Source organism: Rhipicephalus sanguineus, chromosome 6 (genome assembly GCF_013339695.2).
Source record: "Rhipicephalus sanguineus isolate Rsan-2018 chromosome 6, BIME_Rsan_1.4, whole genome shotgun sequence".
In the NCBI taxonomy this organism is placed as follows: domain Eukaryota; kingdom Metazoa; phylum Arthropoda; class Arachnida; order Ixodida; family Ixodidae; genus Rhipicephalus; species Rhipicephalus sanguineus.
In genome coordinates, this window is record NC_051181.1 from 34,875,786 (window position 1) to 34,894,817 (window position 19,032).

The 19,032-nt window shown below is 48.1% G+C and overlaps 1 protein-coding gene across 1 annotated transcript; it reads right to left on the reverse strand.

Annotated features, from left to right (window-relative positions):
- Positions 1-4,112: 4,112 nt before the first annotated feature.
- Positions 4,113-10,462, reverse strand: LOC119397186 (glutamate receptor ionotropic, kainate 5-like). Its single transcript, XM_037664624.1, has 2 exons — positions 10,235-10,462; positions 4,113-4,295 (listed from the first exon to the last, which is right to left on the reverse strand). Exons 1-2 carry the CDS (start codon positions 10,460-10,462, stop codon positions 4,113-4,115), a joined length of 411 nt encoding a protein of 136 aa, XP_037520552.1.
- Positions 10,463-19,032: the final 8,570 nt, after the last annotated feature.

Sequence of the window (19,032 nt, forward strand, 5' to 3'; positions counted from 1 at the left end):
ATGCTAGCGACGTTCATTTAGCGACACAATCACCTAGTTTATCGCTGAAATCCCGCACCGCAATGCCAAGGAGTGCATCTTTCACACAAACACTTTACGTTTCACTCAGGATCTGAACACGAAAACACTCACGTACGTACGTACCTGAAAATCTAGGCGTAGACAGCGCGACGAGGTCACGAGGTTTCCCAAGATGGGGCACACCGCAATGGCTTGTTTAAGGTCCTCAAATGTGCCAATGCTCAGGGTGTACGGCCTCTTCATGTGAAGGTGAGGCTCGTCGACCAAACATTTCACGTGTCACATTCTTCTCGCTGTTTGAAGGCAAAGACCGCAGTGGCAACAGGCAACCCGCGCGATTCTTTTATCGAAAGCGTGTCCTTGGCGTGTCAGCATATATGCTGCGCACGTGTATCCGAACATCGGCGCGGCGCAATCAGCGACGCCTAGCCCTGGCAACACGAAGCTCTGCACATGCGCAATTGATACTTATTGCCGTGAGCTTTCAAGTGTATGGAGAGAGTCTGGTGAATCGGCGAAGCAGTGACGTCACGCCTTGGTGATGACGCCGGAGATATCATGGCGCTTCTGACGGCTGCGCGGCTACAGTGTACTAGCGCGGCTGCGCTGAGTTAAAATGTTGCGAAAAATGATCGTGTTACCTCGCCCATCTTGTTCCTCCCGCTCTCTGCAGACGCGCCGTAGGGATCATCTGGCGGATCGCGTGGCGCACGCTCCACGCCTCCGTGTAATTAGAGTAGCGTGCTTTGCGGGAGCTCGCGCAACTACGTGGGACGCAGGTGTTATCGCATGTTGCCTTACAACGCGCACAAATAATTATGCCGTAGTGGGCACATAAGAACTGTGCGTATTCTATAGGATAATTTTAAATGACCCGACCACGCTGTTGCGTTCTACTCTTGAATGCGAAGCTCAAGCGTCCTCCAAATTTTGGAGAGTATGAACTGAATTAGGGGCGCGATAACATTAAAATTATCGAAATGCTGACTTTTATAGTTGCATAAGCAGATTTCTAGGCAACAACGTTCTATGGAGAGCGCGGCGATTTTTGTGCTACGAGAGCTTGTTCAGTTCGCGTGTGTTTAGCCTGTACAGAAGTCCGCCTGCGCGCCTAATATTGTGTAGCAGGTGCACAAACACGCTGCTGAGGCCTCCCGCCATCTAATTTCTGAAGAGGTCATGCTCATAGGTGTGCGCAATGTATGGGGCAGACTTTTCGCACTTCTTTCTTAGGTAACTAGAAAAGACGGCCGCTTCTAGCTCTGCGGGGGGGGGGGGCAGAAAGGCGCACCCCCCCTACTGTGCTCACGCCGTTGTTTTAACGGAACGAAAACCAAAAACGAAAAACAATTAAAAAAACGTCATTTTTCACCGGAACGAAGACGTAACCGAAACGTTATCTAGTGTTTCGTTCGGGATTGAAACTGAAATATTTTTTATCGGTTTTCAGTTCACAGGAAAATTTGGCTTTCTGGAACAACCGAAGTCATGTAAAGTGAACAGTAACGCATATCTCGGGATATAGTGTGAGTGCGTATCTGAGGCAGGAATTCTAAAGATACTGAAATTTTGCGAGAAACGATAAGTGTGAGAACGAGGGCTGTTTGTGTTAACGCATGTAAGCTGCCGTGTGCCAGTCACGTTCTAGCGCGGAGAGGGCATTCTCGACGCTGAAGTTTGCTTGATTATGCCACACTCGTTCGTATTTTTTGTCATTGTATACCCACTGCAGCTTAGCAGTCAGGGCATTTGTACGTGTGCATGATGTACAGGCTCATATTTTCTTCATTTGACATGATAATTCATGTTGACCCAACTTAAGAGCATAGCCTGCCCAAAATTGTCATACATTTGCATATTAATTCGTTTACGCCCTTCTGGTGAGGGTGTAAGTGGGGTGTTGCAAGGGTGTTTTCTTTACGAACACCCAAATTCTAAAAGTAAGGGTGTTTACAAGGGTGTTTTTAACGCATACACCCGTTTTACACCCTTTAGGGTGTAAAATTTTTTACTGTGTACAGAGCTTATATTTGCACTATTATTCTGTAAGGACTTTGCATTCAATGTATATTTCGATTGTTCTTTATGTCTACCCTGTGCAGGGTAGCATTGATGTATTCATGAACTTTTACAGCGAAAGCTGTTATGAGATCATTTCACCGGCCGTTTTCGGCGCCGTAGTTATCCGCCGCCGCCGCCGCCGCCGCCGGTGTCCGTAACCAGTATCGCTCAAAATAAGAAAAAAAAACGAAATAAGAAAACAATTCCAGGACGGAACGAGGTTCGAACCTGGGCCCTCTGCGTGGGAGCCCAGTATTCAACCTCTGAGCCATGCCGGTGCTTGAAACTGCTTTGCGAAAAGGTCCTATACAGGCTTCATGTCGGGAAGGAACTACATTAACATGTGCAATATAGCGTGGTAGAAGAGTAAAATAAGCACCAAGCGTCGCACAACGCGCATTCTGTAACCAGGCGTCACACAATGCGAATTGCGCAACGAGTAGGTCGTTGAATGCTTCCAACCCATTACAAAGGGCTCTGCCATAATTCTTCATCGTCATCAGGCACAGCATCAATAAAGTGCGCATAATGCCTTACATGCGTTTAGCAGGTACCAACGCTCTCCGTAGAATGACGAAAAATGGCACAGTGCCTGCTGCCCTACTTCTCAAAAATTACAATGATTTATAGCGTAGTGGGTTCCTCCCAAGTGCACTTGTATTGGTTGCCAAAGAAGCCCATAAGCGCATGATCCATTTCCTCGGGGTCTCAGTAAAATTACAATGATTTATAGCGTAGTGGGTTGCTCGCAAGTGCACTTGTATTGTTTGCCAAGGAAGCCCATAAGTGCATGATCCATTTCCTCGGGGTCTCAGTAAAGTTCTTCACACCCCCACTCCCCCGCCGTCTCTCTCCCACGTCAACGTATGTTATACAGCATGACGGGAGAGGGAAATAGCGCCTGGGCGTCACCCAATGCAAATTACAGAACTGGTGGGCCGTGATGCATTTTGCTTTGATAATTTTTTATAACACTTGACATAAACTTGATTTTTGAAATTATTACTCTGAGAAAGACCAATTCTTCTTCTATTTGATAACCTATTAATTTCTGTGGCAGGAAAAGGTTTTTTCCTGGACTACCCCAAAACCACCGATTTTTCATCGGTCACGAAAGTGTTAAAGAGCGCGTGTCGCAGAAATTTCGGCGTCGGTATCGGTGTAATTGCAGGTGAGCGAAAAATCGTGATTGTCCGTGACCTAAAAATTGCCATGGAGGTGGAATCGAACCTGGGCCTGCGGCGTGGCCAGCAGGTGTTCTACCACGGAGTCACACCAATGCTTGGAACTGCACTGAAAGTAACATTCATGCTTCACAAACATACGAGTCATGTGTGCAGGCGTCACAGTACGAGATGTAATGTCGCAGTAAAACGTTTTACAAGCGTACATTGCCATCGGGCATGTGAATTGCATAACGAGTTGTGGTTTAAGGCCGGCCACCCATTACAAATGGCATACACGTTAGTGCGCGCATTCTCTTACACACACGTTGGGGTATACTGTTGTCATAAAAGTGCTGTATAAGAGGGCGGAAACCTTTGTCTCTTCTATAGGTATGTCGTGTGTGTGCGTGCGCGTGTGTATGCGTGTGGCTGGCTGGGCGACTGAACATAATTACAAGCGAAACGGAGCGCGATGAGGATGGGGCCGAATATCGCTATCGCGTTCAACTCTTAAAGGCGAAGCTTAAGCGTCCCCCAATTATCGATTTAATCTTCGCAATTGTGTCTTCGAACTTTAAACACCTGTATGAGGGAACCAACACAGATTTTTTAATACATTCCTTTTTGCATTATAAGTTATAAGAGTCTGCGGCTGCCTCGACTATGACTGGTACGTTTCTGCTGCTCCTCCCGAGTTTGTATTCCTCAAACGGCCACACTGCCGTCAAAACAATATGATAGATCTTGTAGATCTCGAAAAAAAGAAGAAAACGTGAGCCACGGGAACCCAGGGACGTTGCGTGGCCAGTAGCGACCTCACCGGTAGCAGGTGCTGAGTTTGTCTTCGGGCGCGCCCCGGGGCTGTCAGGAGAAGCTGTCCTTGGAGACGACGGCGCCGTAGCCCGCCAAAGGCATGAACGGCAGCCCGTTCTCGCCGCTGCCAGCACCCGGTGGCACCCGGTCGTCGCCCTTGGTGCGCATGGGCTTCTTACCGCCGCAGGTCAGCGTGAACCGCAGTTCGCGGCACAGTTCCATACACACGGGTTCCTGCGCAAACGGTACAGTATGTGTGGGGGACTGAAGCTTTATGACATGGTCGACAAGAAACAACGACGCACTCTTGTGGTAGTAGCGATGATGACTTCACGCTGTTTCTCTTTCCATGGCGACACGTCGAAGGCTATGCCGCAACTTTCTGAAAGTCGTACATATTTTTACATATGCACACCGCAGCCTCAGCGAGGCTGCGTAAGTTCATAAACGTCAGATCTTTCTCACATTCCTGCTTTACGCATTGAGCGACCATTACATGTTTCCTATTATGCAGGGCGTACTTGCTATTTTATCGTGATTGCTTTTTCGCAAATAGCTATACTAAATCCTAGAATAACACAATGGAAGCTAAAATTTATTCCAAGATGCGCCAAAGCAGAAGGCGCCAGAGAAGCGAGTCGTTGTCGGATCACTGGTCTATTGGCTGTTAAATACCGAGGAAAATTAATCGCCTGAGTCGCCGGAAATGACGAAAGCCTGAAGTGCCACACCGTCAGGCAGTGTTGTACGGAACGGCGTTCCAAAGAACGACGTTCCTGGAACTAGTTCCTTTTTGGAGGAACGGCGGAACGCCACCGTTCCATTGAGGATCCGTGGAACTGTAACGGTAACTCGTTACGTTTACATAGGAACGGCATAGGGAACGGCGTTCCTTCTGTAAATGTTCCTCGGCATTCAACAGGCGCCCGCACACAGCACATCATTTAGAACAGGGTGGATGGGCGACCCCGTGAGGCGCAAGAATCCACCGCTCACCCGTCACTTGACTATGCTGCACCCTGGTTTTCACTTTAAGGCGTCAGCGGGGGGCGCAAGGAAGCGCGCGACGTCAAGACCGACCACACGCGTGAGGAACAGCTGATTTTTTTTTTATTTTTGTCAGAGCCAGTCTGACAGCAATCACGCGCCGTTTTAGTGTGTAGGCGCACCTCGGAGAACATTTACTTGACACTCGAGAATCATCGAACCCCATTGTGAGGCTGCCGCCAGGAAAGGGCACGTATCTTTTTTTACCTCGCTGACTTTTTGTTCGGCCAATACGAAAGTAGCTTGTGTGTGCGGGGGGGGGGGGGGGGGGGGGGGGGGGGGGGGGGGGGGGGGTGCTGCGTATTTGGGCGGTTCTCCTGCGCGTCCCCGTGGCCTTGTCGGCATAGGGAACAGTGGGGGAGCCGACTTACCGTAGTCGAGGCGCCTACGCGAGGTTCCGCGGAGTTTTCGAACGGCGCGAATAATCGTCGCGAATCTGGTGTTTGACGCGCATGGGACAGATGAGCCAGTCACAAAGCCAGAGGCCGCAGAAAATGGGTGAAGCACCGACGTGCTCACCACCGAAATCCCGCGTGGCGGCCTGCCATTACGCTTGAATGGTCTTCGGCCCCAATGTAACGGTGGCGAAGTTACACTTTGGTTCTTCCCCTTGGGAGTGAGCGCCTTGCCGCGTGTAGCGTACTCTTCCGACGTTTTATTGGTTTTATGCTCACGCGCTGCCGACTGCGAACTTCGGCCCAGTTCCTGGAAATGTTTCTCTCGTCGCGTGGTCTTTAGCGGCTGGCTCAATCGTTCCTTTAAGCATCTCGGGCATGCCGCCGGCAGCTATCGACAAATCCGTCTTTTGACACCCGGTTGCGTGGATGACGGGGAAGAGGGTCGAAACACAGTGGACGCGGGTGCTGCGGTGGCGCCTGTCCGGTGTGTTCGATGGTTTCGTTTGGATAGGCATCCCTTCAACATGCGAGTTATCTCCGTGGCTCCAGGTCTATAAATTTTATTATAGTTCAGTTCGACAGCCGCCCCACCGATAACGTATGCCATACAATAAACGATACGCGTACATCGAGCGCTATATTCTTGTTGCGCTCGCTGAGCCTGTCCTCACCCCTACCACCACTGTTGACTTGTCCCTGTTTGTGTACAACACGGAAGTACCCTCAAACACTTGATGGAACGGCTCTTCAACATTGCCGGCGAAGTGCTGCCGAGAAACCAGGTTCCTCAGTCGGATACCAACATCGAGATGTGACTATTTCTGAGCACGATCAAGGGACTATGTTGCGAATGTGTATGCTGGACATTATTTTCTATATACTCACACTACAATATTGAATCAGCACTCATTTAACGCCTATGTATTGTTCTTTTCGATGTGGTTTCCTGTGCAAGAAACTTATTTATATCGGTGCGTGTGTGGGAATTTCTATTTGAACTCTGAAGCGCATTATTCTGACGGCGCATTTGAAGACTGACGTGGAAAGTACCCCATGTGTTGCACTTGTAATAGACGAGCACGGAAATTGCAGTTAGACATGTCTGTAGCAGTGGTGGGCAGTATCGAAGATACATGTATCTTAGATACTATCTTAGATACTCTATGGGTATCTTGTATCTGTATCGTGATACGTCTCTAAATATGAGTATTTGTATCTGTATATCCGATACATTCGATAATGTATCGTGTATCTTAAGATACAAGATACTTCTATCGCAACACAACCGTGCGAACCAATAATCGCTGGCCAAGCTCCGCTTCTCAAACTGGTAATGGTGCCACTAAGCCATCTGAATAAGTCTAAGGGCAGTGACGTTATTTCATTTTTACGCCAGAGTCATTCATTGAGGGTAGAACAGGAAGACAAGCACGCGGACATCTACGCCCAGCCCACGTATCTTTGGTTTTCTCGATTTCTTTTCTTTTTAGTTGCGCCAATGCAGCGACACTTGCGCTTAGCCACTGTCCTGCGCCGTGTACCTCACTGCGTGTGGCGTCTATCACGCAAATTGTGGTGTTCTTACAGTGTCGTTATTGAAGATTCTCTTGCGTCTTGCTCCGTAACGAAATGCGAAGCGTGCAGGAATGGGGTTGCTTTGCGTCGCGTGGATTTTACATATCAGCGATTTGAAGGATCTCGTGGATGTAAGTTTGACTTGCATGCAATGAATAAACTTATATGCAAATAAGATTCTAACAACTTTAGCACCACCTATACTAATGCTAGATCTAATAGAGGAAGTGTTTACCTAAGAGAAAATACCTTGGCGTACCGTTTTTTTCACTTCCATCTATATTTATTTGAAGACTTCATGAAATCATAATTTGATTATTAGCACAAGTGCTTTCTTAGCTGTCATTTTGCATCACATACATTACTTAGGTCACTGCACTGTTTTTCCGGTCTGGTCACTGCAGTATGTCTTTTGTAACGCGCTCCCAAAATAATTTCTCCTTTATTCTTCTAACTGTCTGCTTTATGTCTACTACTGTTTACACATACACGTTGGCAAGGTGATCTTGAAACCATATTATGAGGTGGCTGTGCCTTGAGTATACCGTACAAAATATTCTGCTTACCGCTTAAGAAAATGGCGAAATTGAGTTTGCATTTTAATAATGGAAATCATTAGGAGCCATCTTAAAGATATAAGAAGGAGCGTCCTAACAAGCCGTTTCAGGCGATTTTCCATGGACACTGAACTTTCTATTGTCTCAACAGGTAAGTTGACGATAATTCATGCTCATAGCTATTAAGGGCGCCGTCTGTATTGTGTTTCTGTACTCATTCAATGTGAATGTTTGATATACAACCACCTCTCTATTTTACTTATATCTGCTTTCCTGTTTTAGGCCTTCTTAAATATTTTGTGTATTACTAATCACCACCTAATCGGAGTTATAAACGGCAATAGCGCGAATAGCGGCGGTGTCCTGCGACGCTTTGTGCAACTATACAATAAGTCTGAGACATTGCTGTGTGGCACATGTTCTCTCGTTAAATAAATATTGCTAAAAAATTATATGTTAGTGAGTATATCAACAAAGAATTCCTTACGCCAGCAGCTAAGCAGAACACCGAAATTTATTGCAGTTTTATGTCATCTACGTATACACTAGGGCTCTCAAACTCAGCTTAGCCGGCGAGCCGCAATCGCGAAATTTAGCTCTAGAGGCCGGGACAGTGAGGATGGTGGGGTCGGAGAGAGCTTGAACCAAATGACGTTGCCATTTGAAAGGAAGCCTTCCCATATCTCATAGATAGGCCCATGTCTATGTAGCTCACGAACATAGTTATTTAGAAAATAAAGACAAACGGGACGGAGACGGTTATGTGTGCCGACCGACAGGGCCGCTAGCAAACGGTCTCAAACCCCGTATACACCATGCGTTCCCCCTCCCCCCCCCCCCCCCCCCCAAAAAAAAACGTCGCTACCAGCGTTAATGCTGCTGTACACCTGTCCGGATATACGGCATTGGGCAAACTATCTTTTACGGAAGGTAAAAGTCCACACCGGTTTTTTCGCCGTCGTGCGGAGGCTTCTTATTGACGTTATTGTGATTATATGGCAACCCGCTAGCTGGTCGGCAAGCTGAGCAGTGACTCCCATCAATTGCAAAAATGACAAACAACAACCGCTGTCAGCGAAGTGTATTAAGAGTTGTCCTGTGAAGAAGCTAAAAGAAGGCCCAATAAGTTGTTTAGGAAGAAAACTAATGTGCTTTGAGCAAGAAGGGCAAAACTTTTGCGATACTAACAGACATTTCATTCTAGTGAAACAAAATAGGTCACGGTTAAGACATTTTCAAGCAGACATTTTCGTGTATGGGCGTTTGCTGCTACACTATATGGATTTATAATAACAAGTTTGAGAATGTATCGAAGTATGTTAAGATACAATTGCCAAGTATCGTATCTGATACAATTCTTGCGGCAGTATCTTGTATCTGTATCTCCAATACTTCTTGCCTGAGTATCTTATATCGTATCGCGATACAATTTCAAAGTATCTTTGCCCAGCCCTGGTCTGTAGTATGGCTGGTGGTCTCTAAAAAATTCGTCCACTAACTTTTCTTTAGATTCATTTTATCTACATATAACCTACTGCCGGCGATGTCAAATTCGTGAAATATATGTAGCTCAATGTAAGCTTTAAATTTTTCACTTTATTTCGCCTCAGGGTTATCTAGCACTACACTTTGATTAAAAGTTCAAATGTAACGTTAATGTAACGACACGTTCCACTTTTCGAAATGTAACTGGAACGAGTTCCTTTCACGCTAAAGGAACTTGTAACGGTAGGTCGTTCCAAGAATGAGAAGGAACGAGCTGTCGTTCCTGTTTTAGAGGAACGTGTACAACACTGCCGTCAAGTCAAGCATGTTCGCTAACATTATTGTCGTGAGTTCAAGACAGACACAAGCGATCGATCTATATTTTTTCCAATCCCGTGATCGATACCGAAAACCGACGGAATTTATGGCCATAATGATAGTAACAGCTATTGAGGCCAATTTCATCCGCACTTCGCTGCGATCACAAAGGCCGCACAACACCAGAAAGAATCATGAAAATTGCGGCGATTCACGAACTAACCTGAAGCAGTGCTTCCGGATTCTAAAACGCAAGTGCCATTTTCGAAATATCAAAGCCAAAGCAGCCTGATCGGGATGATCCTGGGGAACTTGCAAAGCACAGTCCTGACTGCATACAGCCTCAGCACAAGTGACTATTACTCAAAAGACTGCAAGCCCTATGCAAGACATTGTGAGGCCCTGTGAACGACCATGTAGTCCGGCAACTCCCCCGTCGATCCCCTTGTGATGACCATTAACTCCACATTTTCTGGTAAAAGACTGTCCTATCTATCTATCTATCTATCTATCTATCTATCTATCTATCTATCTATCTATCTATCTATCTATCTATCTATCTATCTATCTATCTATCTATCTATCTATCTATCTATCTATCTATCTATCTATCTATCTATCTATCTATCTATCTATCTATCTATCTATCTATCTATCTATCTGTTAGTGGTGTTGTTATAGTATTTTTATCCCTTCATGAAATCTCCCCAATTAAAAGTATTTTTAAGACTGACATATTAACTATCGCGGCAGCGGTTTTCCTAGATATGTGTATTATGAGTACACTGCGTACCCTTTCCTCGGGTAGCGCCTTGCGAGAGCGCCATAAGAGCGCGACGACTGCCGTGACGCAGGCGACGCAGGAGCCGGTCAACAGGACGACGAAGACGCCGCCCACGTTCGCCAAGCCAAGGGCCGAGGTGCCCTTGAACGCGCTTGCCGCCTCCTTCGGGCACTTCTTGACGATGTGCCATTTCAGGGTGCCACTCTCATGTAGCTGCAGGATCGCCTGGGACAGCATCGTACGGTACCGGGACCCTGCGCGATAGATGTAATACACGCGCCATTGCAGGAAGAACCGGGGCCCAGTTCTTTTTTTAGATGCGAACATTTCTTGCTTGGGGGTATGTCCCGCGGCGTGCTAGTCCGCACAAACATTACGCATGCGCAACTCTCCTCCTTCCCTCTCTCCAACAGCTGCGCATTACTCTCTCCACTTCTCTACCAGCACCTGGTTGCGCTTCTCCTGCGTTCTCGCTTCTGCTCTCGCGGCGCATGCGCTAGTCTCCTCCTCTAGTATCCTCTCCTTCAAGTGGTAGAGCGCTGCACGCGTTCAGTCCAGCGCTTGCCTCGGTTGGCGTCTCTGAAATGCGGTCTCGACATGCCGAAATTCTCTCCGGCGCAGCGCCGCAATGAGCGCCAGCGAATGCGCGTCCCCTCCCCCTCTCTCTCGTCTCCTACGCTGCTCCCCTCTTGCACGCCTGTAGACCGCGTTCCCCACTCGCCCTGTGAGAATTACCGGCCAGCGTATTATGAATTGCTGGCGCCGCAGCGCACGCGAGATGGAAAAAAGAGAGAGCAAGGAGGCAGCCAGCGGCGCCCACGAGAGTACTTGCGCGCTATTGGTTGTTCTTTTGAGGTCACGTGACAAGGCACGCGCGCGCGCGCGTTTTCGAACGCACGCTCGCCCCCCGCCACGCCGCAGATCCGCGCGCCGAGCGCGCGTGCGAGTGGGTTTCGATAGGGTGATAGTTTCGATGAGCAATGAGGTTCCAACTGTCAACGTGAAGTGTCTCCGCGTCCACCTGTGCACAGACGGCGACGCGCACGAGTGGATCGCCAGCTACAGTTATACAAATAATACGGCATGGATCGCCGACAGGGAAACCCGAAATCCAAAAGCGCGTCCAAAATCCTTGCCATGTTAGCTTGATGGTTAGTGGAATCACGTAGGTTTGGGCATCTTGGTGTTCCATTGCTGTTTCTAGCGCATACACGAGACAAAAACAAGTAACACCGAGGAATACAGGCGCTAACGTCCAACAGATTTATTTTGAAAGCGTCGCATTCATACATATGAGATTGGTGAAAAGCCCGCGCAACCCCAGTTGTCACATTTTACGTCGGAAACAATGAACACTGAAAAATGAAAGCCGGCTAAAAACGAAAAAACGCCAGGCCTGCGCTGAAACCGCAGCCCAGTCACAGCGAAAGCTGGAAGAGCGGCGTTTCTGGAGCCCGTTAAGTTCTCTTGGGGCAACAATACAAGTACACTAGAAAGGTACCCACTACGCCATAAATCACAATTTTTGAGAAGTTGGGAAGCACCTACTAAGCCATTATTCGTCATTCTGCGGAGAAGCCAGGCACCAGCTACACGTCTGTAAGGCATTATGTGCCCTATGTTGACGCGACGACTCATGACGATGAAGAATTATGGCTCAGCCCTTTGTAATGGGTTGGAATCGTTAAACGGCCCACCAGTTATGTAATTTGCATATTTCCCTCTCCCGTCATGCTGTATAACATACGTTGACGGGGGAGAGAGACGGAGGGGGGGGGGAGGCGAAGTACTTTACTGAGACCCCGAGGAAATGGATCATGCGTTATGGGCTTCCTTGGCAACAAATACAAGTGCACTTGCGAGGAACCCACTACGCTATAAATCATTGTAATTTTTGAGAAGTAGGGCAGCAGGCACTGTGCCATTTTTCGTCATTCTACGGAGAGCGTCGGTACCTGCTAAACGCATGTAAGGCGTTATGCGCACTTTGTTGATGCTGTGCCTGATGACGATGAAGAATTATGGCAGATCCCTTTGTAATGGGTGCGAAGCATTCAACAACCTACTCGTTGCGCAATTCGCATTGTGTGACGCCTGGTTACAGAATTCGCGTTGTGCGACGCTTGGTGCTTACTTTACTCTTCTACCACGCTATATTACATATGCTAATGTGGTTCCTTCCCGACAAAAAGTCTGTATAGGACCCCTTTGCAAAGCAGTTTCAAGCACCGGCATGGCTCAGAGGTCGAATACTGGGCTCCCACGCAGAGGGCCCAGGTTCGAACCTCGTTCCATCCTGGAATTTTTTTCTCATTTCGTTTTTTTTTTCTTATCTCGAGCGATACTGGTTACGGACACCGGCGGCGGCGCCGGCGGACAACTACGGCGCCAAAAACGGCCGGTGAAATGATCTCATAACAGCTTTCGCTGTAAAAATGAAGAGAAGATATTTACTGCCCTTTCCGCCGTGTCGTTCATGGATTGTGCTTAAGATAATTGATCTCTGTTTTTGTTGGACAAAGCGATGTTGGACTTACGCACGTGTCCCCCATTTAGCGATATTCACTGCTTGCATTACCTCACGTGTCATTTGCTTGGCGCTACTTGCCACGACTAGAGTGTACAAGAACAGGGGAGTGCTCGGAACGGCCGCAGCACCAATGTACAGAAAGTGAAGCCCAAACAGGGTCAATCCGCTTGCAGCGCTGCGATCGGTAGTCTGCAATGTGTCGTCGTTTAAGAGCTGCGCGCGGCGCCGCCGAAGTGGTGCAGGGGTAGAATGCCCGCTTCCAACTCAAAAGGCCCGGGTTCGAAACGCAGCAGTAGATGGTGGGTTTTTATTCTTAGTGTCACCTTTTATAGCCGTGTTGGTTTTCCTTTGTTTCGTAAAACTAGCTTCTGTTGCTACGTGTTGCTACAAAAAGTAACGTAAAATGTGAAATCTCGTTTCGAGTCTCGTATTCACGAAAATCTCGGAGGCCATACACTACGTTTTTGTTCAATCCCGGGTGATGGCACTGCAAATAACTGCGCTCAGTGCCAAATATCTTCTATTTTACTTCACATTTTGCGTTACTTTTTGAACCAACACGCAGCAAATGAAGCTACTTTTAAGAAACAAAGGAAAACCAACACGGCTATAAAAGGTGACACTAAGAATAAGAACCCACCATCTACAGCTGCGATTCGAACCCGGGCCTTTTGAGTGGGAATCGGGCATTCTACCCCTGCACCACTTCGGCGGAGCCGCGCGCAGCACTTAAACGACGACACATTGCAGACTACCGATCGCAGCGCTGCAAGCGGATTGACCCTGTTTGGGCTTCACTTTTCGAAGCTCGTTCCGGGCACTCCCTTGTTCTAGTACACTCTACCACGACGTAGCATTGCGAATAATGGGGCATTGCACCCACAGTTTTTGCAGTGGAGGCTGCGATGGCACGCATCGCGCCATCGCGCACATTAGACTTGTTAGTGTGCTCCCGCAACCTGTCGCTCATACATTGACCTGTTTCGCCGACGTTTACTTCCTCCTGCGCGTTAGCGGTAGCGCATACACTACATTGGCGGTGCATTCAACAAAGCTATATGTCTCTTGTTTGTCGTACACCCAGCCTCCTTGAGTTTCCGGTAGCTTGCTTTGCACAGACTGGATAGTCTGTCTGGCGCTGTGAACACGACCTTGACTTTAGCGGTGTTTCCAATCTTCTTAAGCCTGTGTGATACACCTTGTACATATGGTACCACAGCGTACTTTTCTTTCTTTGACGTCGATACAGAAAGCACGCAAGTTATTGCAAGATTCAGTTTGACGATAGCTGATCACTTGCTAAGAATTCTTCATTAAAAACAGATCATCTATGCTCAGTAACTTCAACTTGTCTTGAATGTAAAGGCCAACAGACTTTTGCCATGTACCCGATTCTGACACGATGATGCGCAAGGGCCATTCTGGCTTATGAATATAACAGTTAAAATCAATGCTCTTTTCCAGCCGATATCACGAGCGAGTTTGCTGCGGTTTAGCTTTTGACATAATCTTTTGTTTCGCTCTTTATTTTCTTCAGTGAAACATATCATTTTTACTAAGAATGCACATCCAATAGCTGCATTGGCCGCCACTTTTAAATTCTCATGCGGAAGAACCACAAACCCGCCTTCTTTGTCTGCAGAAAGGACTGCTAGGCTATTATCCCGAATAAAATTTTTTACTTGGGGTGCTTTGCCCGCGATACCTGCCCAAAACATCTTTAAACATCACTGCCTTAAGCACACATTGAAACATCTCTGACTAATGTCAACAATTCTGAAGCAGACAATCTAGGTTCTATTGCAAGTTCGGGTCCCTTCTCCAGCGTGTTGCTCGAGCCTTTCACCAATCTCATATGTACGAATGCGACGCTTTGAAAATAAATCTGTTGGAAGTTAGCGCCTGTATTCGTCGGTGTTACTTGTTTTTGTCTCGTGTATGCGCTAGAAACAGCAATGGAACAAAAAAAAGGCCCAAACTTACGTGATTCCAACCATCAAGCTAACATGGCAAAGATTTTGGACGCGCTTTTGGATTTCGGGTTTCCCTGTCGGCGATCCATGCCGTATTAATTGTCTAACTGCAGCTGGCGATCCACTCGTGCGCGTGGCCGTCTGTGCACAGGTGGACGCGGAGGCGCTTCACATTGACAGTTGGAACCACATTGCTTATCAAAACTATCACCCTATCGAAACCCACTCGCACGCGCCCTCGGCGCGCGGATCTGTGGCGTGGCGGGGGGCGAGTGTGCGTTCGAAAACGCGCGCGCGTGCCCAGTCACGTGACCTCAAGAGAACAACCAATAGCGCGCAAGCACTCCCGTGGGCGCCGCTGGCTGCCTCCTCGCTCTGTCTTTTTTCCCTCTCTGCGGCGCCAGCAATTCATAATACGCTACCGGCCGGGCTAGAGGGAAGACACGACGCGCGTAGTGTTCCTATTCGCGTTCCACGACGCGAGGTCGGTAGCATGCCCGAGGTCGGTAGCATGCCCAACGAACGCCAACAGAACGCGATTGTGCAAGTGCTCCGTCTTCGCATCACCTCATGGTCCGCTTTAGTAGGAGATGGTGCTTTTTTTTACTATCAGCATTTTTCAGAAATAATTGTCTGACACTGTAAGGCAAATGTTCAAATCATTTCTAAAGGAAGCACATGGGCTCTAAGGAAGCCAAGAAATATTGTATGGAGGTTTCGTGAAAGAGTGCACACAAGACTACACATTTCTAGCTTTTACTTAAACCAAATCATATGGCAGCAGATGCCTCCCCATGCTACCATTTCAACGAAGCTACTGTAAAAAAACACCAGCCCGTAGGTATCCCACAGTCTTTAAAAGCAATGAAAATGGTGTTCGCAGCGTAAATAAATAAAACGCGCACTTGCACATATCTGACAAAAACAGCCTGCAGCGTATAAAAAACGCCCAATTCCCAAATTGTTTGCAAGGATACACTTCCAAAATAATAACTAGAATGAGGCAACCACCAAAAAAAAATGATGGAAGTGGAAATCTAGAGCGGGTAATGAATCGGGCATTGTATTTGTGTAAGCAATAAAAAGGGTGTAGAACTCTCATTTTCTTAAATACCGAGGTTTTGGAAACATATGAAGCTGGCTACGTGGAACCACTCTCTAGGAAAAAGCTTTTCTTGGGCTCAAGAACGGCGGGGACCTATGAGAGCGCCCTCCGTTTTTTCCGGCTGAAATAATTCAGGCGTAAAGCCTACGTTATTTCTTCAAACTCCCGTGTGCATGCTGGGATTGCCTTAAGCACCATGTATTTCTTAAGACTGTGCTATAAATGTCATAATTGTGATGTGCTCTCTACCTCTCTTCCTTTGTACTTCCTGCGGTGTGCGATTCGCTACTGTCGCTAATTGATGCCAGTACCTCTTTACTTCACGGTGATACGATCTCGTCTGTAGGTGGGGCAGGTTTCACGACTCAGAGTAAGAAACGACGGTAAAAGAGGGTTCCCTAACGAAAGAAAAAAAGAGCAATCCCAATTTTTAAAATTTGCGAGTTGTTCATTCTTGTGGTCTCTTTCATAGATTTGTCACACATTATCATAACGGGCTTAAAACTATTTGCTTGCATGCAGAACGCACTTCTTACACGAGAGCGCGATCCTTTATTTTAAGGCCTCGGTCCTTTTTCCACTTAGGATGAACACTAAGGGAGAAAGCCGCGAAATCAAGTCACATCGTCATGTGCAAGAGGGTCCACTTCATCATGAGCGGGTGTCGTGTACGGCTCTTAGTTCTTGGATTAGAGTAATAGATCTCCACACATGTGCTATAAAAACAAGGTCCGCTGCTGTAAAACAGAAAGGATGCGAATGGAAATTGTTACAAAGCGGTGCAATATAAACTAAAACAACAAAAGTCAACTAGCTCCGCTTCGCGGACGCTGATGAAACAGCAAAGCTGGTGGCGTTCCCTTCGTCAGGCTAACGCATTTCTACGTTTTGCAAAAAGTCTCAGATATATTATATCAATGCTCTTTATTGAACTCTCTCTCTTAAGCTTTGAGGTGGTAGTATAGCCACCACCTTTTATAACCACAAGGCATCACGTGACAGTGGTGCAACTGTGGTAACGCGCACGCCATTTGTTGGGCTGACCTTCTTCCTTTTCAGTGGAAGTCGTGTGTAGTGGGATTTACCAAATTTATGTGGCACATACGCGTTTATGATTATGGGTGGATGCGAAACTTTATTGTAAGTCCTGAAGTGCACGACTCAACGCGCAGCGGGCCGCTCCCACGTTGGGACAGTCAGGCCAAGCCCAACCGCCGCATCGTGGGCCCTCCGGACAGCCCATAGTTGAGCCCCGACATCGGGGCTCTTGATAGCGAATAGCCACTTATCTTCATTGAATTGGTCCGTGCTCCGTAACGAGGGGCAACGCCAGAGCATGTGGTCTAGGCTAGCGAATTCGTTGCAGTGCCTGCAAGAGCTATTGGGATAAATGTCGGGATAAATTTTATGTAATAAAGCCGGGCTGGGATACGAATCCGCAGGCATTGACCTGAGAGTCAATGCCTGCGCTCGATTTAATTTCTTGTTAGGAAGGGGAAAGTATCTTCTGCCGAGATAGAAGTGCTGCGTAATTTCGTTGTACGTGGTCGGATGATCTCTATTCTCCACAACTGCGGGCCGGCGAGGGAGTTCTCCATGGTCGTGGAAAGCGAGACCTTGCGCCGTGAAGTGGGCCAGCTTGTTCAGGTTTGTGGAGCCTCCCCTGATGGATCCCATGTGAGCTTCCTGGAGAGCGGCTTCGACCTGTCCGTCACTTCCTCCCGCGCACCAGACAGTGATGTCGTCCGCGTAGATCGTGTGACCGATCCCCTGGATTTTGGCTAGGTCTCTTGAGAGGCCGACCATTGCAATGTTGAAGAGGAGCGGTGAGACGACTGATCCCTGTGAGGTGCCCCTTCCACCCAGCTCCATTTTCTTTGATTCCAAACCTCCAGCCTTGAGGATTGCGCATCGTCTGTTCAAGAAAGACCTGACGAAAGCATGGAAGGACGAACCTAGGATAAGTTTGGAGATGGCGTAGAGAACGAACTCGTGACGGATGTTGTCAAAGGCCTTCTCCAGGTCCAAGCCGAGGATGGCTCTCGTGTCCCGAGTGCAGCTGTCCAGTATTTGGATCTTTATAAGCTTCATGGCATCCTGGGTGGAGAGGCCTGGCCTGAAACCTATCATGGTGTGAGGGAAGAGGTCGTTGGTCTCAATATTGACACGGACATGTAGTGGGTATCTGACTGTTGCGCGGCTAGTTCCGCCATTATTTGTGCGTGGCGAAGAGATCGCTGGTGGTAGAGAAAGACGAAGACGTGCTGCTCGATCGGAGCTGTTCCGCTGTTCGCCGTGCTTCTACTTGTTTTCCTTTATTTACCGTGACAAACTGGTGGAGGAGCTGGGTACAATCCTAATTCGCTAGTTGTAATTCAAGACGCTTCAAGTTCCTGCCACCATTTCTACAATTCCGGAGGAAAGCCGGGCACTTTACCACAGCCTCCGCTTGTTAGGACTACCGCCCGAATATGGTCCCTTGAGCCCGGCAAGAATGTCCACCACAACGGCAAGCCAGACGCAAGAGAGCGATATACACCGACCCGCATCCACCCCAAACGTCGTCTACGCAGCTCGCATCCCGAACTCCTTTCATGGTGATGTGTTCGACCACTTCGACCGGGTCGCAGCAGCCAACGAGTGGAACGAGACCAAGAAACTGCGCTACGTCTACTTTACACTTGAAGACTACGCTCGCACGTGGTATGAGAACCATGAGCCGTGTATCATCACCAACTGGCAAGAATTCCAGCGACAACTACGTGAAACATTCAGAAATCCAGAAAGAAAAGAGAAAGCCGAGCAGGCTCTGCAGAGCCGGGTTCAGAAGCCAAACGAAAGCGTGGCTATGTTGTCGAGGACTTGTCGCGCTTATTCAGACGCGCTGACCCAGGAATGGATGAGACAAAGAAAGTTCGACTGCTAATGCGGGGTGTGAAGCAGCAACTTTTTGCTGAACTCATGCGCAAGCCCCCAACTACTGTCGATGAGTTCATCACTGAAGCGACGACAATGGAGCGAGCACTCCAGCAACGCTCTCTGCAGTACGACCGCCAAGCTACTGTCGCCGCTTTGTCACCTTTCACCTGTGGACAGGATTTGGCAGCACTCAGAGAGCTTGTGCGGAGCGTTGTCCGCGAGGAACTCGAGAAGGTTCGCCCTACTCCTACTCAGCCGACGGTGACCGTACTGGGTGACA

Coding starts and splice junctions, on each gene's coding strand:
- LOC119397186 (XM_037664624.1), bottom strand. CDS start 10,462: ATGCTGTCCCAGGCGATCCTGCAGCTACATGAGAGTGGCACCCTGAAA. Junction 4,296..10,234: donor AGGCGCTACCCGAGGAAAGG/GTACGCAGTGTA, acceptor CCGTTTGCGCAG/GAACCCGTGTGTATGGAACT.